Here is a 13436-nt window from a genome sequence, read left to right as displayed (position 1 = left end):
AAGGGCCGTCTGCGCCATTTTGACTACTGGCAGCCGACAGCCCAAGTCCAGAAGATTGCTCCAGGACCGCTCCTAGACCCCCGCTGGACCACCAGGGACTTTTGGCAGGTCTTGGGGGGCGTCAGGAGGGTGGGGGTTTTGTTAGATTTTTACTTTTTTTTTTATTAAAGATTTGTCTGCGAGCCAGATGCAGCCATCAAAAGAGCCACATCTGGCTCGCGAGCCATAGGTTCCCGACCCCTGCTATAAAAGATTACAAAATGAAAGTCACACCACCACCACCACATGGGACAAAAATACATTTCATTAGTTTATTTATGGAAACTGATGACTGTGGAACTAGATGAAAATACACAAAATGCATTTCTGACAAAAAGAAAAAAAGAAACCACAATATATTGCAATTTTGTATTTATTTTACAAAATAAAACCTGAAAAACAAATTGTTTCATTCATAAACTATTTTTAAATTGTGTGCAGGCATACTAGGAAAATCTTTATATTGTAATTACTATTCTGTTTATACATATTCATGAGGTATTCACCTACATTCAAGTATTAATACAAAAACTTAGGCAAAAAAAAAAAAAAGGGGGTTCATTAAGTCCAAAGGAACCTAACATTTTTCAGACCATGCCTGACCACTGAAAATAGGTAGACCCTGTGACAGCAAAACCAACAACTTGATCTGTCTAATGAGCTGACTCTGGCTCTCTTTGCTACTTCTATGGTAAAGCAGACCTTAACATGTGGAGGTGGTGAGACTGTGGAGGACAGCTTGGAAATCAGTAACTCTGATCTTATAAACCCTTTGCTTAAACAGAGGAAGACTCCCACAATGTGGGACTGAAGCAATGGGGTTAGGAGCTTGAAGCTACGCTTTACTGTCGCAAAGAGTTAAAAATAAACCAGCCAGAAGCTAATACTCCACAAGTGGGCACCATAGCTCCCAGTTGTTAGATCTTTTCCCTCTCCTATGCTTCTCATTGCTTTATTTAGTCAGGTAGCCATCGCAGGCCTTAAATTGTACTACTAATGTAACGAGCACAAATCTGAAGGGTTGGGGGGTTAGATTTAAAAAATAAATAGGACTGTCAATCATGTTTGCCTGTTTTTAAATTGAGCAAGTTTAAACTTTTTATCTGGGGGGGGGGGGGGAGGAACAGAACATAAAAAAAATGCATTTCAGTGATACACTATGATTTATTTTACCTTAACTATTTAAGGCAAGTAAAGTACAGATGCTGTACATTCAATATACACACAGAATAAATACTCAAAGTTCTTCAACTCTAAGACTTATTTTCTCACATGATGCTCTTTCCAAACAGCACATACAGCCAGGGTTAAATGTATAGAGAACCATCGGCAGGTCCTACATATCCAACGCCAATTAACAGAACATCTATTAGAGTCCATATTCCCAGTCCTCCAAAGCTGAACAGTTTGCCAAGGCCTTCTCGCCACTGACCCAAATAGAAGCGATCTGCTCCAAATCCACCAAGGGTAATGCTGTGGGAAGAAAAATGTTTTTAAAAAAAAAACAAAACCCAACCACACCACACTTAGAAATTAGCTCTCTGTAGCAAATGGATATAGCAAATGTTGCTTACCTGATGTAACAGGTGTTCTCACAGGACAGCAGGATGTTAGTCCTCACAAATGGGTGACATCGAGGATGGAGCCCACCACGGAAAACTTCTGTCAAAGTTTAAACAGAACTTTGACTGGCCCCTACTGGGCATGCCCAGCAAGGCACTGACCCTGCAGCCAGCAGGGGTCTCCCTTCAGTCTGATTTTCAAAGCTACAGGCAGTGCCTAAAAAGTAAAAACAAAACAAACCCAACACCGTGGGGTGGCGGGCGGGTTTCGTGAGGACTAACATCCTGCTGTCCTGTGAGAACACCTGTTACATCAGGTAAGCAACATTTGCTTTCTCACAGGACAAGCAGGATGGTTGTCCTCACAAATGGGTGAGTACCGAGCTGAGGATGTCCTGACTTGCACCAAATGCACCCAATGACGTGCAACAGGCACAACAACTGGGGTGGTATTTGGTAAAGGGCATCCGCACTCTACCGGGAAGGTGGAAGGGTGTTGGTACATCACGTTGGAAAAAGGTTACGCAAGACAGATTGGCCGAAGATGGAGTCCTGTCTTCCAGCTTTGTCCAAACAATAGTGGGCTGCAAAGGTATGGAGAGAACTCCAGGTTGCAGCTTTGCAGATGTCAGGAAGCGGCACCGATCGAAGGTTTGCCACTGACGTCGCCATGGCCCTCACAGAGTGTGCTTTCACACGGTCTTGAAAAGGAATGCCAGCTTGCTGATAGCAAAAAGAAATGCAGTCCGCCAACCAGGAGGAAAGAGCCTGCTTACCCACAGGATGTCCTAACTTGTTAGGATGGAAAGAGACAAATAATTGAGTGCTCTTCCTGTGAGCAACTGTACGGTCTAGATAAAAAGCTAGAGCTCGTTTGCAGTCTAGGGTATGCAGAGTCTGTTCTCCGGAGTTGGAGTGGGGCCTGGGAAAAAAAGATAGGTAGTATGATGGATTGATTAATATGAAACTCAGAAACTACCTTAGGTAAAAATTTAGGGTGAGTGCGGAGTACCGCCCGGTCCTGCAGGAGCTTAGTGTAAGGCGGATAGGTAACTAGGGCCTGCAATTCACTAACCCTGCGAGCTGAAGTGATAGCCAAAAGGAATAACACTTTCCATGTGAGATACTTTAATTCACAGGAGTGCAGAGGTTCGAAAGGAGGTTTCATTAGACGACCAAGAACCAGGTTAAGGTCCCAAGATGGGGCCGGAGGACGTAAGGGTGGCTTCAGATGGAGCAAGCCTTTAAGAAAACGTGTTACCAGGGGTTGTACTGAAATAGGGACACCCTGTACACCTTTATGGAAGGCGGCTACCGCATTGACATGCATCCTAATGGAAGAGGTCTTTAGACCGGATTCTGATAGGTGCCATAAATAGTCCAAGAACTTAGAGACTGGACAGGAAAGGGGATCAAGGGACTGAGAAGTGCACCATGATGTGTACCTTTTCCATTTATATGAATAGGATCTTCTGGTAGAGGGCTTTCGTGAAGCTATCAGGACACGAGAAACCGAATCCGAAAGGTTAAAGGGCTGAAGGACTAACCTTTCAACATCCATGCCGTCAGGGACAAGGCCTGGAGGTTGGGATGGAGGAGGCATCCGTCGTTTTGAGTGAGCAGATGCGGATCCGTTCCCAGAGGGATGTGCCTGCGGATGGAGAGATCCTGGAGTATGGGAAACCACACTTGGCGTGGCCAGTGGGGTGCTATCAGGATCATGGTTCCTCCGTCTTGGCGTAGCTTCACGAGAGTCCTTGACAGAAGAGGAAGTGGAGGGAATGCATAAAGCAGACCTGTCGTCCACTTGAGGGAGAAGGCATCTCTCGGCTGAAAGTGTTGGCTCCGAATGAGAGAGCAGTAATCGTCCACTTTGTGGTTCTGAGGGGACGCAAAGAGGTCTATGCGGGGAAAACCCCACTTGTGAAACAGAGAGGTCACCACCAGAGGATCGAGTGACCACTCGTGTGGCTTGAAGACACGGCTCAGCTGGTCTGCCAATACATTGTGTACTCCCGGCAGGTAAGTGGCCCTGAGGTACATAGAGTGGGAGAGGGCTTCCGCCCAGATCTGCGCAGCTTCCTGACACAGAAGGAAGGAGCCTGTGCCTCCCTGCTTGTTTATGTACCACATGGCCACTTGGTTGTCCGTCTGGATTAAGATTATCTGATGGAATAGATGATCTTTGAAAGTTCGGAGTGCATAGCGGATTGCGTGAAGTTCCAGGAAATTTATCTGGTGTTCGGCTTCCTCTTTGGACCATAACCCTTGGGTTTGTAATTCGTCCACATGGGCTCCCCAACCGATGTGAGAAGCGTCGGTGGTTAGGATTACTTGCGGATCCGGTGGAAGAAAAGGTAAGCCCTGAAGGAGGTTGACCTGAGTTGTCCACCAGGTTAAGGATAGGCGCAGGGCCTGTGTGACTGACTATGGAGGACAGAGGCTGAAAAGCTTGAATCCATTGGTGTCGTAGAGTCCATTGTGTTACTCTCATGGCTAGTCGGGTCATGGGAGTGACTTGAACCGAGGATGCCATGTGTCCTAGGAGAATGAGGAACTGGCGAGCCGTGGCAGTGTTTTGAGACTGGAGCTGGCAAGCCAGGGATATTAGGGTGTGGACCCTCTGAAGAGGAAGGTAAGCCTTTGCCTGCAAGGTGTCCAAGTCTGCTCCAATGAAGGATAAGGTTTGAGACGGGACTAAGCAAGATTTCTCGTAATTGACAAGAAACCCTAAGGAAAGGAGTGTTTGAATTGTCAATTTTAGGGAGGATTGAGCTATGTGTTGGGAGGAGGCCCTGATTAGCCAATCGTCCAGGTAGGGGTAGACGTGGACACCTTCCTTCCTTAGGAATGCTGCTACCACTACGAGACATTTGGTAAAGACTCGTGGGGCAGAAGCCAGACCGAAAGGTAGGACACGGTATTGATAATGGTCGTGGCCTACAAGAAACCGCAAATATTTGCGATGGGATTGTGTGATCGCAATGTGGGTATAAGCGTCCTTGAGGTCGAGAGAGCACAGCCAATCCCCCTTTTGCAACAGAGGGAGCAAGGCGCCCAGGGTTACCATCTTGAACTTTTCTTTTTGCAGATACTTGTTGAGGGCCCGAAGGTCCAGAATTGGACGTAGCCCCCCTGATTTCTTTGGTATTAGGAAGTATCTGGAATAGAATCCTTTCCCTTGTTGACAAGGAGGGATGGGTTCTATAGCATTTGATTGTAGAAGAAGGATACTTCTTGATGTAATTGAGTGAAATGGCTTGGTTAGACTCCATGCCTGAAGGGGCGGGGAGTCTGGCGGAAGTGTTATGAAGTTGAGGTGGTAACCCTGTGCGATAATTGCTAGCACCCACTGATCTGAGGTGATCTGTTTCCAACGGTGTAAGAAGTGGAACAGTCGACCCCCCACAGGGATGTGTGGAAGAGAGGAGATGGCATGTGCTCAATACAGGGAAGTCAAAGGCCCGCCGTAGGCCCAGGAGGTGGGGCTACAGTAGGTCTTTGCTTTCTCGGCTGACGAGGCTGAGGCCTGTTAGAGGACCGTGCAGGACGAGCCCTAGTTGACGGAGGGTAGTAGCGACGTGGTCGAAAGAATGACTTCTTAGAGTCCTTCTTTTGCGGTTGCTTGGAGGTCACCTCAGGTGGGACAGATGAGAGTTGTTTTCAACGTCTCATGGTGGTCTTTTAACTCCGCCACAATCTGTTGTAATTTGCTTCTCCAAACAAATTGTCGCCTAAGCAGGGCAAATCAGCAAGACGATCTTGGACTTCTGGGCGAAGGTTGGATGACTTTAACCAAGCCCAACGTCTGGCTGAGATGGCTGTGGCTGAAACCTTCGTGGGAAGCATCGAATATGTCATAGCAGTCCTAATCTCGTGCTTCCCTGCCTCAAATCCCTTGTGAAGAAGGGCTTGAAGCTGTGGTTGGTATTGGTCCGGCAACGTGTCAGCATAGTCTTGCATCTGCTTAAAGATGGCTCTGTTGTATTGAGTCATGTAAAGTTGATATGAAGCTATGCGTGAAATCAACGTAGCTCCATGATACACTTTCCGTCCTACACTATCGAGGAACTTGTTGTCCCTGGTAGGTGGGGTAGAAGAGTGCGGCTTAAGACGCTTGGCCTTCTTCTGCGCGGACCTCAACCACAACAGAGCGATGATCCAGTTGAGGCTTTTGGAAACCTGGTGGCTGACTGGACAAGGTATGTGGAGTCAGCTTTCTTGTTAACTGGTGACACGATGAAGGAGATTCCCAGTTTTTCTTGAGCAGATCCAAAACACCTGGTGTATAGGGATGGAAGCGATGATTTTTGGAGCATCCAGAAATTGAAGTAGTTCCATCATCTGGTGTCTATCATCAGCTTCAGATTGTAGTTGAAAAGGTACAACTTCTGACATTTCTTTCACAAAATTAATGAAAGATAGATCCTCAGGAGGAGATCTTTTTCTACTCTCTGTAGGAGATGGTGGCGAAGGCAGATCTGTCTCAGAAGAGGTATCATCATCATCACCCCAGGTATCGTAGGGATCATGTGTGGCTTGTAGCCCTGATGGACCTGGCTGAGGCTCTGAAGGCATCGATGGAAACAGAGGTGGAATCGGTGCAGTAGGTGGAACCAGAAATGGCATCGATGGCTTCGGTGCTGCCGATGGAATCGGTTGCCTGGCGCGGAATCGATGGAGCCGAAGGATAAATCGGTGGAGATATACCCAGAAGGTACCGATGGAACTTACCCCGGAAGGGGGAATTCGAAACGGTGTTTCTCCTGCCGATGAGAAACCAGTCGGAGACGGTGGTGTTGTCGATGGCACTGGAATCACCGATGGAAGGGCCGTCACGAGTGCCTCCATGCGGCTCAGTAGCGGTGCTAGCGCTTGTATCAACGGCTCGGTGGTCGGTTCCCTCCTCGGTGGCGAAGCCGGTGCCGGTGTCGGTGCCGGGGGCGGGCACTGGAACCGGTGCCGGAGACGGTGCCGATGGAGGTTGTAATTTCTTCATCGCTTTCTCGATGGCCTCCTGGACCAGCCGGTCCAGTTCTGCCCGGAGACCAGGGGTAACCATACCCGGCTCGACGGGAGAGGGAGGCTGAGGCAGGGCCGGAGGGACCACCGTAACCGGTGGGATCACGGCCCCCACACCCCGAGAGGGTGAGGGTTTCCTCGATGCCGGCGAACGAGACGTGGAGGGCATCCGGTCTGTTCACGGCTTCTTTGTCGGTGGCTCGGCTTGAGCAGAGGTCGATGGCTGTGGATCCTCGACAGGCCGAGACTTATGCCGTCGATGGCGGTGCTTTTCTTTCCGATCCCCTCGCCCATCCGGGGAAGGGACGGGGAGTCGACGGCCGAGAAGCGATCGATGGCGGACGGTCACCGGAGGGTTGACGATGATGGTACAACTTCGACGGTGCCGGTTCCGATGACGTCGATGCTATCGATGGCGTTGGGGTTGGTGCATGGAAGAGGAGCCCCATCTTCTCCATCCTGGCTTTGCGACCCTTGGGTGTCATTAAGGCACATTTGGTGCAAGTCAGGACATCATGCTCACTACCCAAACACATTACACAAACCCTGTGGGGGTCTGTGATGGACATAGTCCGGGTACAATCCGGACAACGACGGAACCCCCGTTTGCCATGGCTGAAAGCCAAAATTTAGGCTGGGGATCGGTAAGTGCCCACAGGCCTCGAGGGCCAAAATCGACGGCAGTCGATGGAAGAAGGCAAAAACTTACCGGGTTCCGTAAGATGACTAAAAAATTGTAGAAGGGAGACCCCTGAGGGGCAAATTTTCTTAGGAAATTAATTTCCAAATTCCTGTCAGGAACGTGGTTAGAGAGCTCCTTTCACCGCGTGGCAACTGCTGCGCGGAAAAAAGAAGACTGAAAGGAGACCCCTGCTGGCTGCAGGGTCAGTGCCTTGCTGGGCATGCCCAGTAGGGGCCAGTCAAAGTTCTGTTTAAACTTTGACAGAAGTTTTCCGTGGTGGGCTCCATCCTCGATGTCACCCATTTGTGAGGACAACCATCCTGCTTGTCCTGTGAGAAATTTATTTATTTATTTATTTAAAAGTTTTTTATATACCGCACATGGGGTCACTTACGTGTCCGTCTAGGCGGTTTACAATTTACATGCACAATAAAAACAATTTGAACATAAGACACAATAAAAACAGAAATAGTTCTTTCTTTACAAGTATCAAGCAGATATGGGTAATTCAGAGTAAACATTTAAATAGTGGTACTGAGATTGTATGCTTCATTAAATAGAGAGGTTTTAACCATCTTTTTGAATTCATTTCGATTAGATGTCATTCGGATACTGTCTGGTATAGAGTTCCACAAGGAAGGACCAAAAACTGAGAAAGCTCTGTTTCTTGTTAGGGCTAAGCTAGTAGATCTGACTGACGGAATTTCCAGTAAACATTTGTCTGTGGAACGGAGCTGTCTTGTTGGTTTATATATGTGTAGCATAGAGCAGAGCCATATAGACACCCCTTATGATTAGTATACCCCAATACACTTTTATCCAGCCAATAAGTCATTTGTTATACCTGAAATGACAATGTTCTCATTTGTGATATTAAGCAGTAAAACATAATGGGGTGGATTTTAAGAGCCCTGCGCGCCGGTGAGCCTATTTTACATAGGCCTACCGGCGCGCGCAGAGCCCCGGGACTCGCCTAAGTCCCGGGGTTTGGCAAGGGGGGCGTGTCGGGGGCGGGCCTGAACCGCGCGGTGTTTTCAGGGCGTGTCCGGAGCGTTCCGGGGCGGGCCCGGGGGCGTGGTTACGGCCCAGGGCGATCCAGGGGCGTGGCCGCGCCCTCCATACCCGCCCCCAGGTCGCGTCCCGGCGCGCAAGAGGCCCGCGGGGATTTACGCCTCCCTCTGGGAGGCGTAAATCCCCCGACAAAGGTAAGGGGGGGGGTTTAGACAGGGCCGGGTGGGTGGGTTTAGGTAGAGGAAGGGAGGGGAAGGTGAGGGGAGGGCGTTAGAGGATTCCCTCCGAGGCCGCTCCGATTTCGGAGCGGCCTCGGAGGGAACGGGGGGTAGGCTGCGCGGCTCGGCGCGCGCCGGCTATACAGAATCGATAGCCTTGCGCGCGCCGATCCCGGATTTTAGCGGATACGCGCAGCTCCGCGCGTATCTACTAAAATCCCGCGTACTTTTGCTTGCGCCTGATGCGCCAGCAAAAGTACGCCTATTCGCGGTATTTGAAAATCTACCCCAATATATATATATATATATATATATATATATATATATATATAGTATCTTGGGAGGTCACAGCTGCAGGTAACTAAAGCAGTTATGTATGATTATGCATTAGACAAAATGGGGAGAAAGCTCTTATGAACCAGAGTCCATGAAGGCTATGGAGTTTGTACAGGGAACAGGAAATGAAATGGATAGAATCCTTTAGATTTATGCACGTAACCCTTTTAAAATCCATGTATATACCGCTCTCGGCCGTAGCCTAAAATGTTTTACATTTTATGACATCCATAATCATAAAAGAAGAAGTAATAAAAATTAAAATAAACAAATCACTAAAATGGATAGGTAAAATAAGATAGAAACATAGAAATGACGGCAGAAGAAGACCAAACGGCCCATCCAGTCTGCCCAGCAAGCCACGCAATTTATCCATTTTTTTTTTTTTTATTTTTTTTTACAGTATTTGCCGGCACAAGGGATGCACTTTTTTCCCCCTCAAAATAGGGGAAAACTAAGGAGTGCGTACTATGCACCGGTAATCAAACTTAACAGCATATGGGGGGGGGGGGGGGGGCGGGGACGGGACGTGGTGTCGGGAGCGAGGGCACGCCTCCCAATTGGGCATCTACCGACGCCACCGCATCACTCCCCCCCCCCCCCCCAAAACGCTGTTAAGTTTGATTACCTAATGCAGGGGGAAGCAGGGCCCAGGAGATCGGTCTCTACTGGAGGAGGAGGATAGTAACGCGGGCTCTTCCCGTGATCGGGGGGGGGGGGGGGGGGGGGATATGCAGGGGGCTACAGCTGGATGGCGGCGGCTGCGTAGACGTCCGGTCTTAGCTCAATCTGCGAGTGTCTGGAGGGTTGGCGCGAGACTCCCGCCAGAGGAGGAGGCAGGAAGAAGTTGAGGGAGGAAGAGAAAAAAAAAAAACAAACTGCACGAGATACCCCCTGAAATGGGAGCAGAGACAAAGGGCGGCCTCTCTGGACCTTCACCTTCCCTCCTCCTCACCGAGGGACCAAAGCACCGCCACTGCTTCTCACCATCGGCGGCGGGAGAAAGGAACGAAAAATTAGGGCTGAAACCTAGTACTAGTGGATATTTAAATTTCTGCCTGGAATAAGAATAATGCAATGGCACTCAACCTGCTTCTGAGATTTACAACCTATAGACTTTCAACACTATCTTTGTGGGCATGCTTATATATCTTCTTCAATCTTGCTCATTTCAGGTTCATATGAGAACAATTGTTCACATTTAAAATCTAGACTTGGTCTTAATTTGTAATTGCAGCAAAAGTTTTATAAATTTATTTTTATTTGTATATATATTTTCTATTTATCTAGATTTAGCTCATGCCTTTTTCATTGGTAGCTCAAGACTAGTTACTTTCAGGTACAGTAGTTATTTTCCTATTCCCAGAGGGCTTACAATCTAAGAGGGTTATTTGCTAAAGGTTCGCTCCCACATTGTGTCTATGTTTAGTGAATAGGGCCTTATGTTTGTACCTGAGGCAATGGAGGGTGAAGTGACTTGCCCAAGGTCACAAGGAGAGTCAGTGGTATTTGAACCCTCAATTCCCTGGTTCTCAGCCTCCTGCTCTAACCACTTGCCTAATCCTACACACATATACATAATGGATGTTTTATCATCATTAAATGTAACCTTTGAAATCTTTTTGGTGCTCTTGGCTCTGTTTTACCTCCTTTTCCAAACAGGCTCACCATAAGCGTTTACCTTAGTGCCAATGCCGTAGACCATTTGTAGCCTCCAGTCCAGTTGCAATACAGCATTTTGAAAAAGTACGATTACCTTTAGAAAGTAATTTAAAAAATGATGAACTTTTTTAAACATTAAGATTTGAATCAAACTAAAGAATCCAACAAGAAATGCACACAATTTATCTTAATGCCCCCGAAAATATTTCCTCACTTCTACTTAAGGACATTCTCTATTTAAAGGAAAAGGAACACCCCTCCCCACAAAAAAAAAAAAAAAAAAAGCACACGACACCTAACATGTCCCCCATACCCAAAGTTACCAAAATCCTTTCACACTTAGGGGAGCAGGAGGGAACAGGGATAGCCAGCTGGTCTTCGAGGGTTCGGCGCACGCAAGGTGCACTAGTGTGCACCCCCTTGCGCGTGCTGATCCCTGATTTTATAATATGCGCGCATGTTATAAAATCAGGCATACATTTGTGCGTGCCGGGTAGCGCGCACCTTTTAAAATCTGCCCCTTAATCATTAAGAGTAAAGGTAAATATATCTGATCTTGGCTGGCTGACAAGCATACCTTCCCAAAGCAACAAATACTTATAGCACACCCAATATAATACACAGAGGGGTTGGATTTTTTTTTTTTTAAATGTTAACCACCTAACTCCAAGAGTTAGTTGATTAAACTTGGTTTTTCACAATTTTTTCCCACTGATCAGCTAAATTTGCCTGGTTAAGTTGACAAAAAAGTGACCAAATATAGCCAAGCAGAAAAGGGGTGGTCATGGGGCAGGCTTATGACATAGCTCAGGAGTAGCTAACTTGGGTCCTCAAGAGCCTGGTTTTCAGGATATCCACAATGAATATGCATGAGACACATCTGCATACAATAGAGACTGTGCATGCAAATTTCTCTCAAGCATAGTCATTGTGGATTGCCTGAAAACCAGACCTGTTTGCAGCTGTCAAGGACCAGAGTTAACCATCCCTAACTAAGCAAGTAAGTGCTGCTTTTCAGCACTAACAGGCTAAATCTAGGCAGACAACTCCATCTACATTTATTTATTTAAAATCTTTTCTATACCGTCCCTAAGTCATATACATATAGGCACATAAATTAATGTAGGTGAGGACATACAATAGTACAGGTGCCGCTAAAGGTTCGGTTACAATATATCATTAAAGACAATCAATTGTTTAGTGGGGTAGGTGATGACCAATTGTACCAGTGAGGTACTGTTCACGTGTAAAATTCACTATTCATAGTGTTACAATGTAGAGATTACTTACCTGATAATCTCGTTTTCCTTAGTGTATGCAGATGGACTCAAAACAAGTGGGTATAGTGTGCTCGTGCTAGCAGTTGGAGACGATCTGACATCAGCACGGGTACATATACCCCCGCAGGAAGTGCAGCAACTCAATCTTCCTTGCAAAAGCTTTATGGATATATGTGTGACTGCCCGATCGATTAAATGAACATGATTACCCTGACCGATTGATAGTAGCTGGAGACCGCCAGTGTTCTCAACCGGAAGGCGTCGACATCCGGCAGGGTGGATGCCCTATATAAGGAAACATGGCTTACCGTGAGTCGGTGAATCCCCATGTATACCGGCAGCCGGGCGGGATGCTGAGTCCATCTGCATACACTAAGGAAAACGAGATTATCAGGAAAGTAATCTCTACATTTCCTAGCATGTAGCAGATGGACTCAAAACAAGTGGGATGTACAAAAGCTACTCCCAGACTGGGCGGGAGGCTGCCCAAGGACCGTGTAGGATTGCCCTTGCAAATGCTGTGTCCTCCCTGGCCTGGACGTCCAGACGGTAGAATCTGGAGAAGGTATGGAGGGAGGACCATGTTGCCGCTTTACATATCTCTGCCGGCGACAGCATCCTAGTTTCTGCCCAGGAGGCCGCCTGCGCTCTGGTAGAATGAGCCTTGACCCGTAGAGGTGGTGGTTTTCCCGCTTCTACATAGGCCGCCTTGATAACTTCTTTGATCCAGCGGGCGATGGTTGCCCGTGAAGCCTCTTCCCCTTGCTTCTTCCCGCTGTGAAGGACGAACAGGCGGTCCGTCTTTCGTACTGCTTCTGACATTTCCAGTATCTGGACAGCAGCCTGCCGATGTCGAGATGGCACAGTATTCGACCTTCTTCAGACTTCTTCAAACCTTCCTTCTGGTTGGCAAGGATATGGTTTGTTTGAGGTGGAAGTGTGAGACTACTTTGGGTAAGAAGGAAGGAACCGTGCGAAGATGGATAGCCTCTGGAGTGATTCTGAGAAACGGATCACGGCAGGACAGCGCTTGTAGCTCTGAGATGCGGCGTGCTGAGCATATGGCCAGCAGGAACACCATCTTCAAGGTTAACAAACGGAGGGACAGGCCTCGAAGGGGACTGAAGGCGGGTCCCGCTAGAAATTCCAAAACTAGGTTGAGGTTCCACAGGGGCACTGGCCACTTCAGTGGCAGGCGAATGTGTTTGACTCCTTTCAGGAAACGTGAAACGTCTGGGTGTGTGGCAATGCTGTTGCCGTCACTCCGGGGACCGTAGCAGGAAAGAGCTGCCACCTGAACCTTAATTGAATTGAGGGACAGACCCTTCTGAAGTCCATCTTGCAGGAAATCCAAAATGACAGGGATTTTAGCGGCATGTGGATTGGTGCTGTGAGTGTCGCACCAGGCTTCAAATACTCTCCAGATCCTTATATATGTTAGTGATGTGGAGAACTTGCGTGCTCGGAGGAGTGTATCTATTACCGGCCCCGAGTATCCCCTTTTCTTCAGTCTAGCCCTCCCAATGGCCAGACCGTAAGAGAGAATTGAGCTGGATCCTCGTGGAGGATCCAGCTCAATTCTCCCACACAGGGACCTACTACCTTGCCGTAGTAGGTCCCTGTG

General features: G+C 47.9%; 1 protein-coding gene across 1 annotated transcript in view; it reads right to left on the bottom strand.

The window, feature by feature from the left end:
* Nucleotides 1-381: 381 nt before the first annotated feature.
* TM2D3 (TM2 domain containing 3) overlaps nt 382-13436 on the bottom strand; it is a 61169-nt gene continuing 48114 nt past the window's right edge. The window contains 3 exon segments of the mRNA XM_029575394.1: nt 382-1512; nt 10552-10612; nt 10615-10626. Coding sequence (XP_029431254.1) covers nt 1347-1512; nt 10552-10612; nt 10615-10626 — 239 coding nt within the window. The 3' untranslated portion in view covers nt 382-1346.

The sequence above is a fragment of the Rhinatrema bivittatum genome, chromosome 13 (assembly GCF_901001135.1).
Source record: "Rhinatrema bivittatum chromosome 13, aRhiBiv1.1, whole genome shotgun sequence".
NCBI classification, from domain to species: Eukaryota; Metazoa; Chordata; class Amphibia; order Gymnophiona; family Rhinatrematidae; genus Rhinatrema; species Rhinatrema bivittatum.
This window is presented reverse-complemented; position numbering and strand designations above follow the sequence as displayed.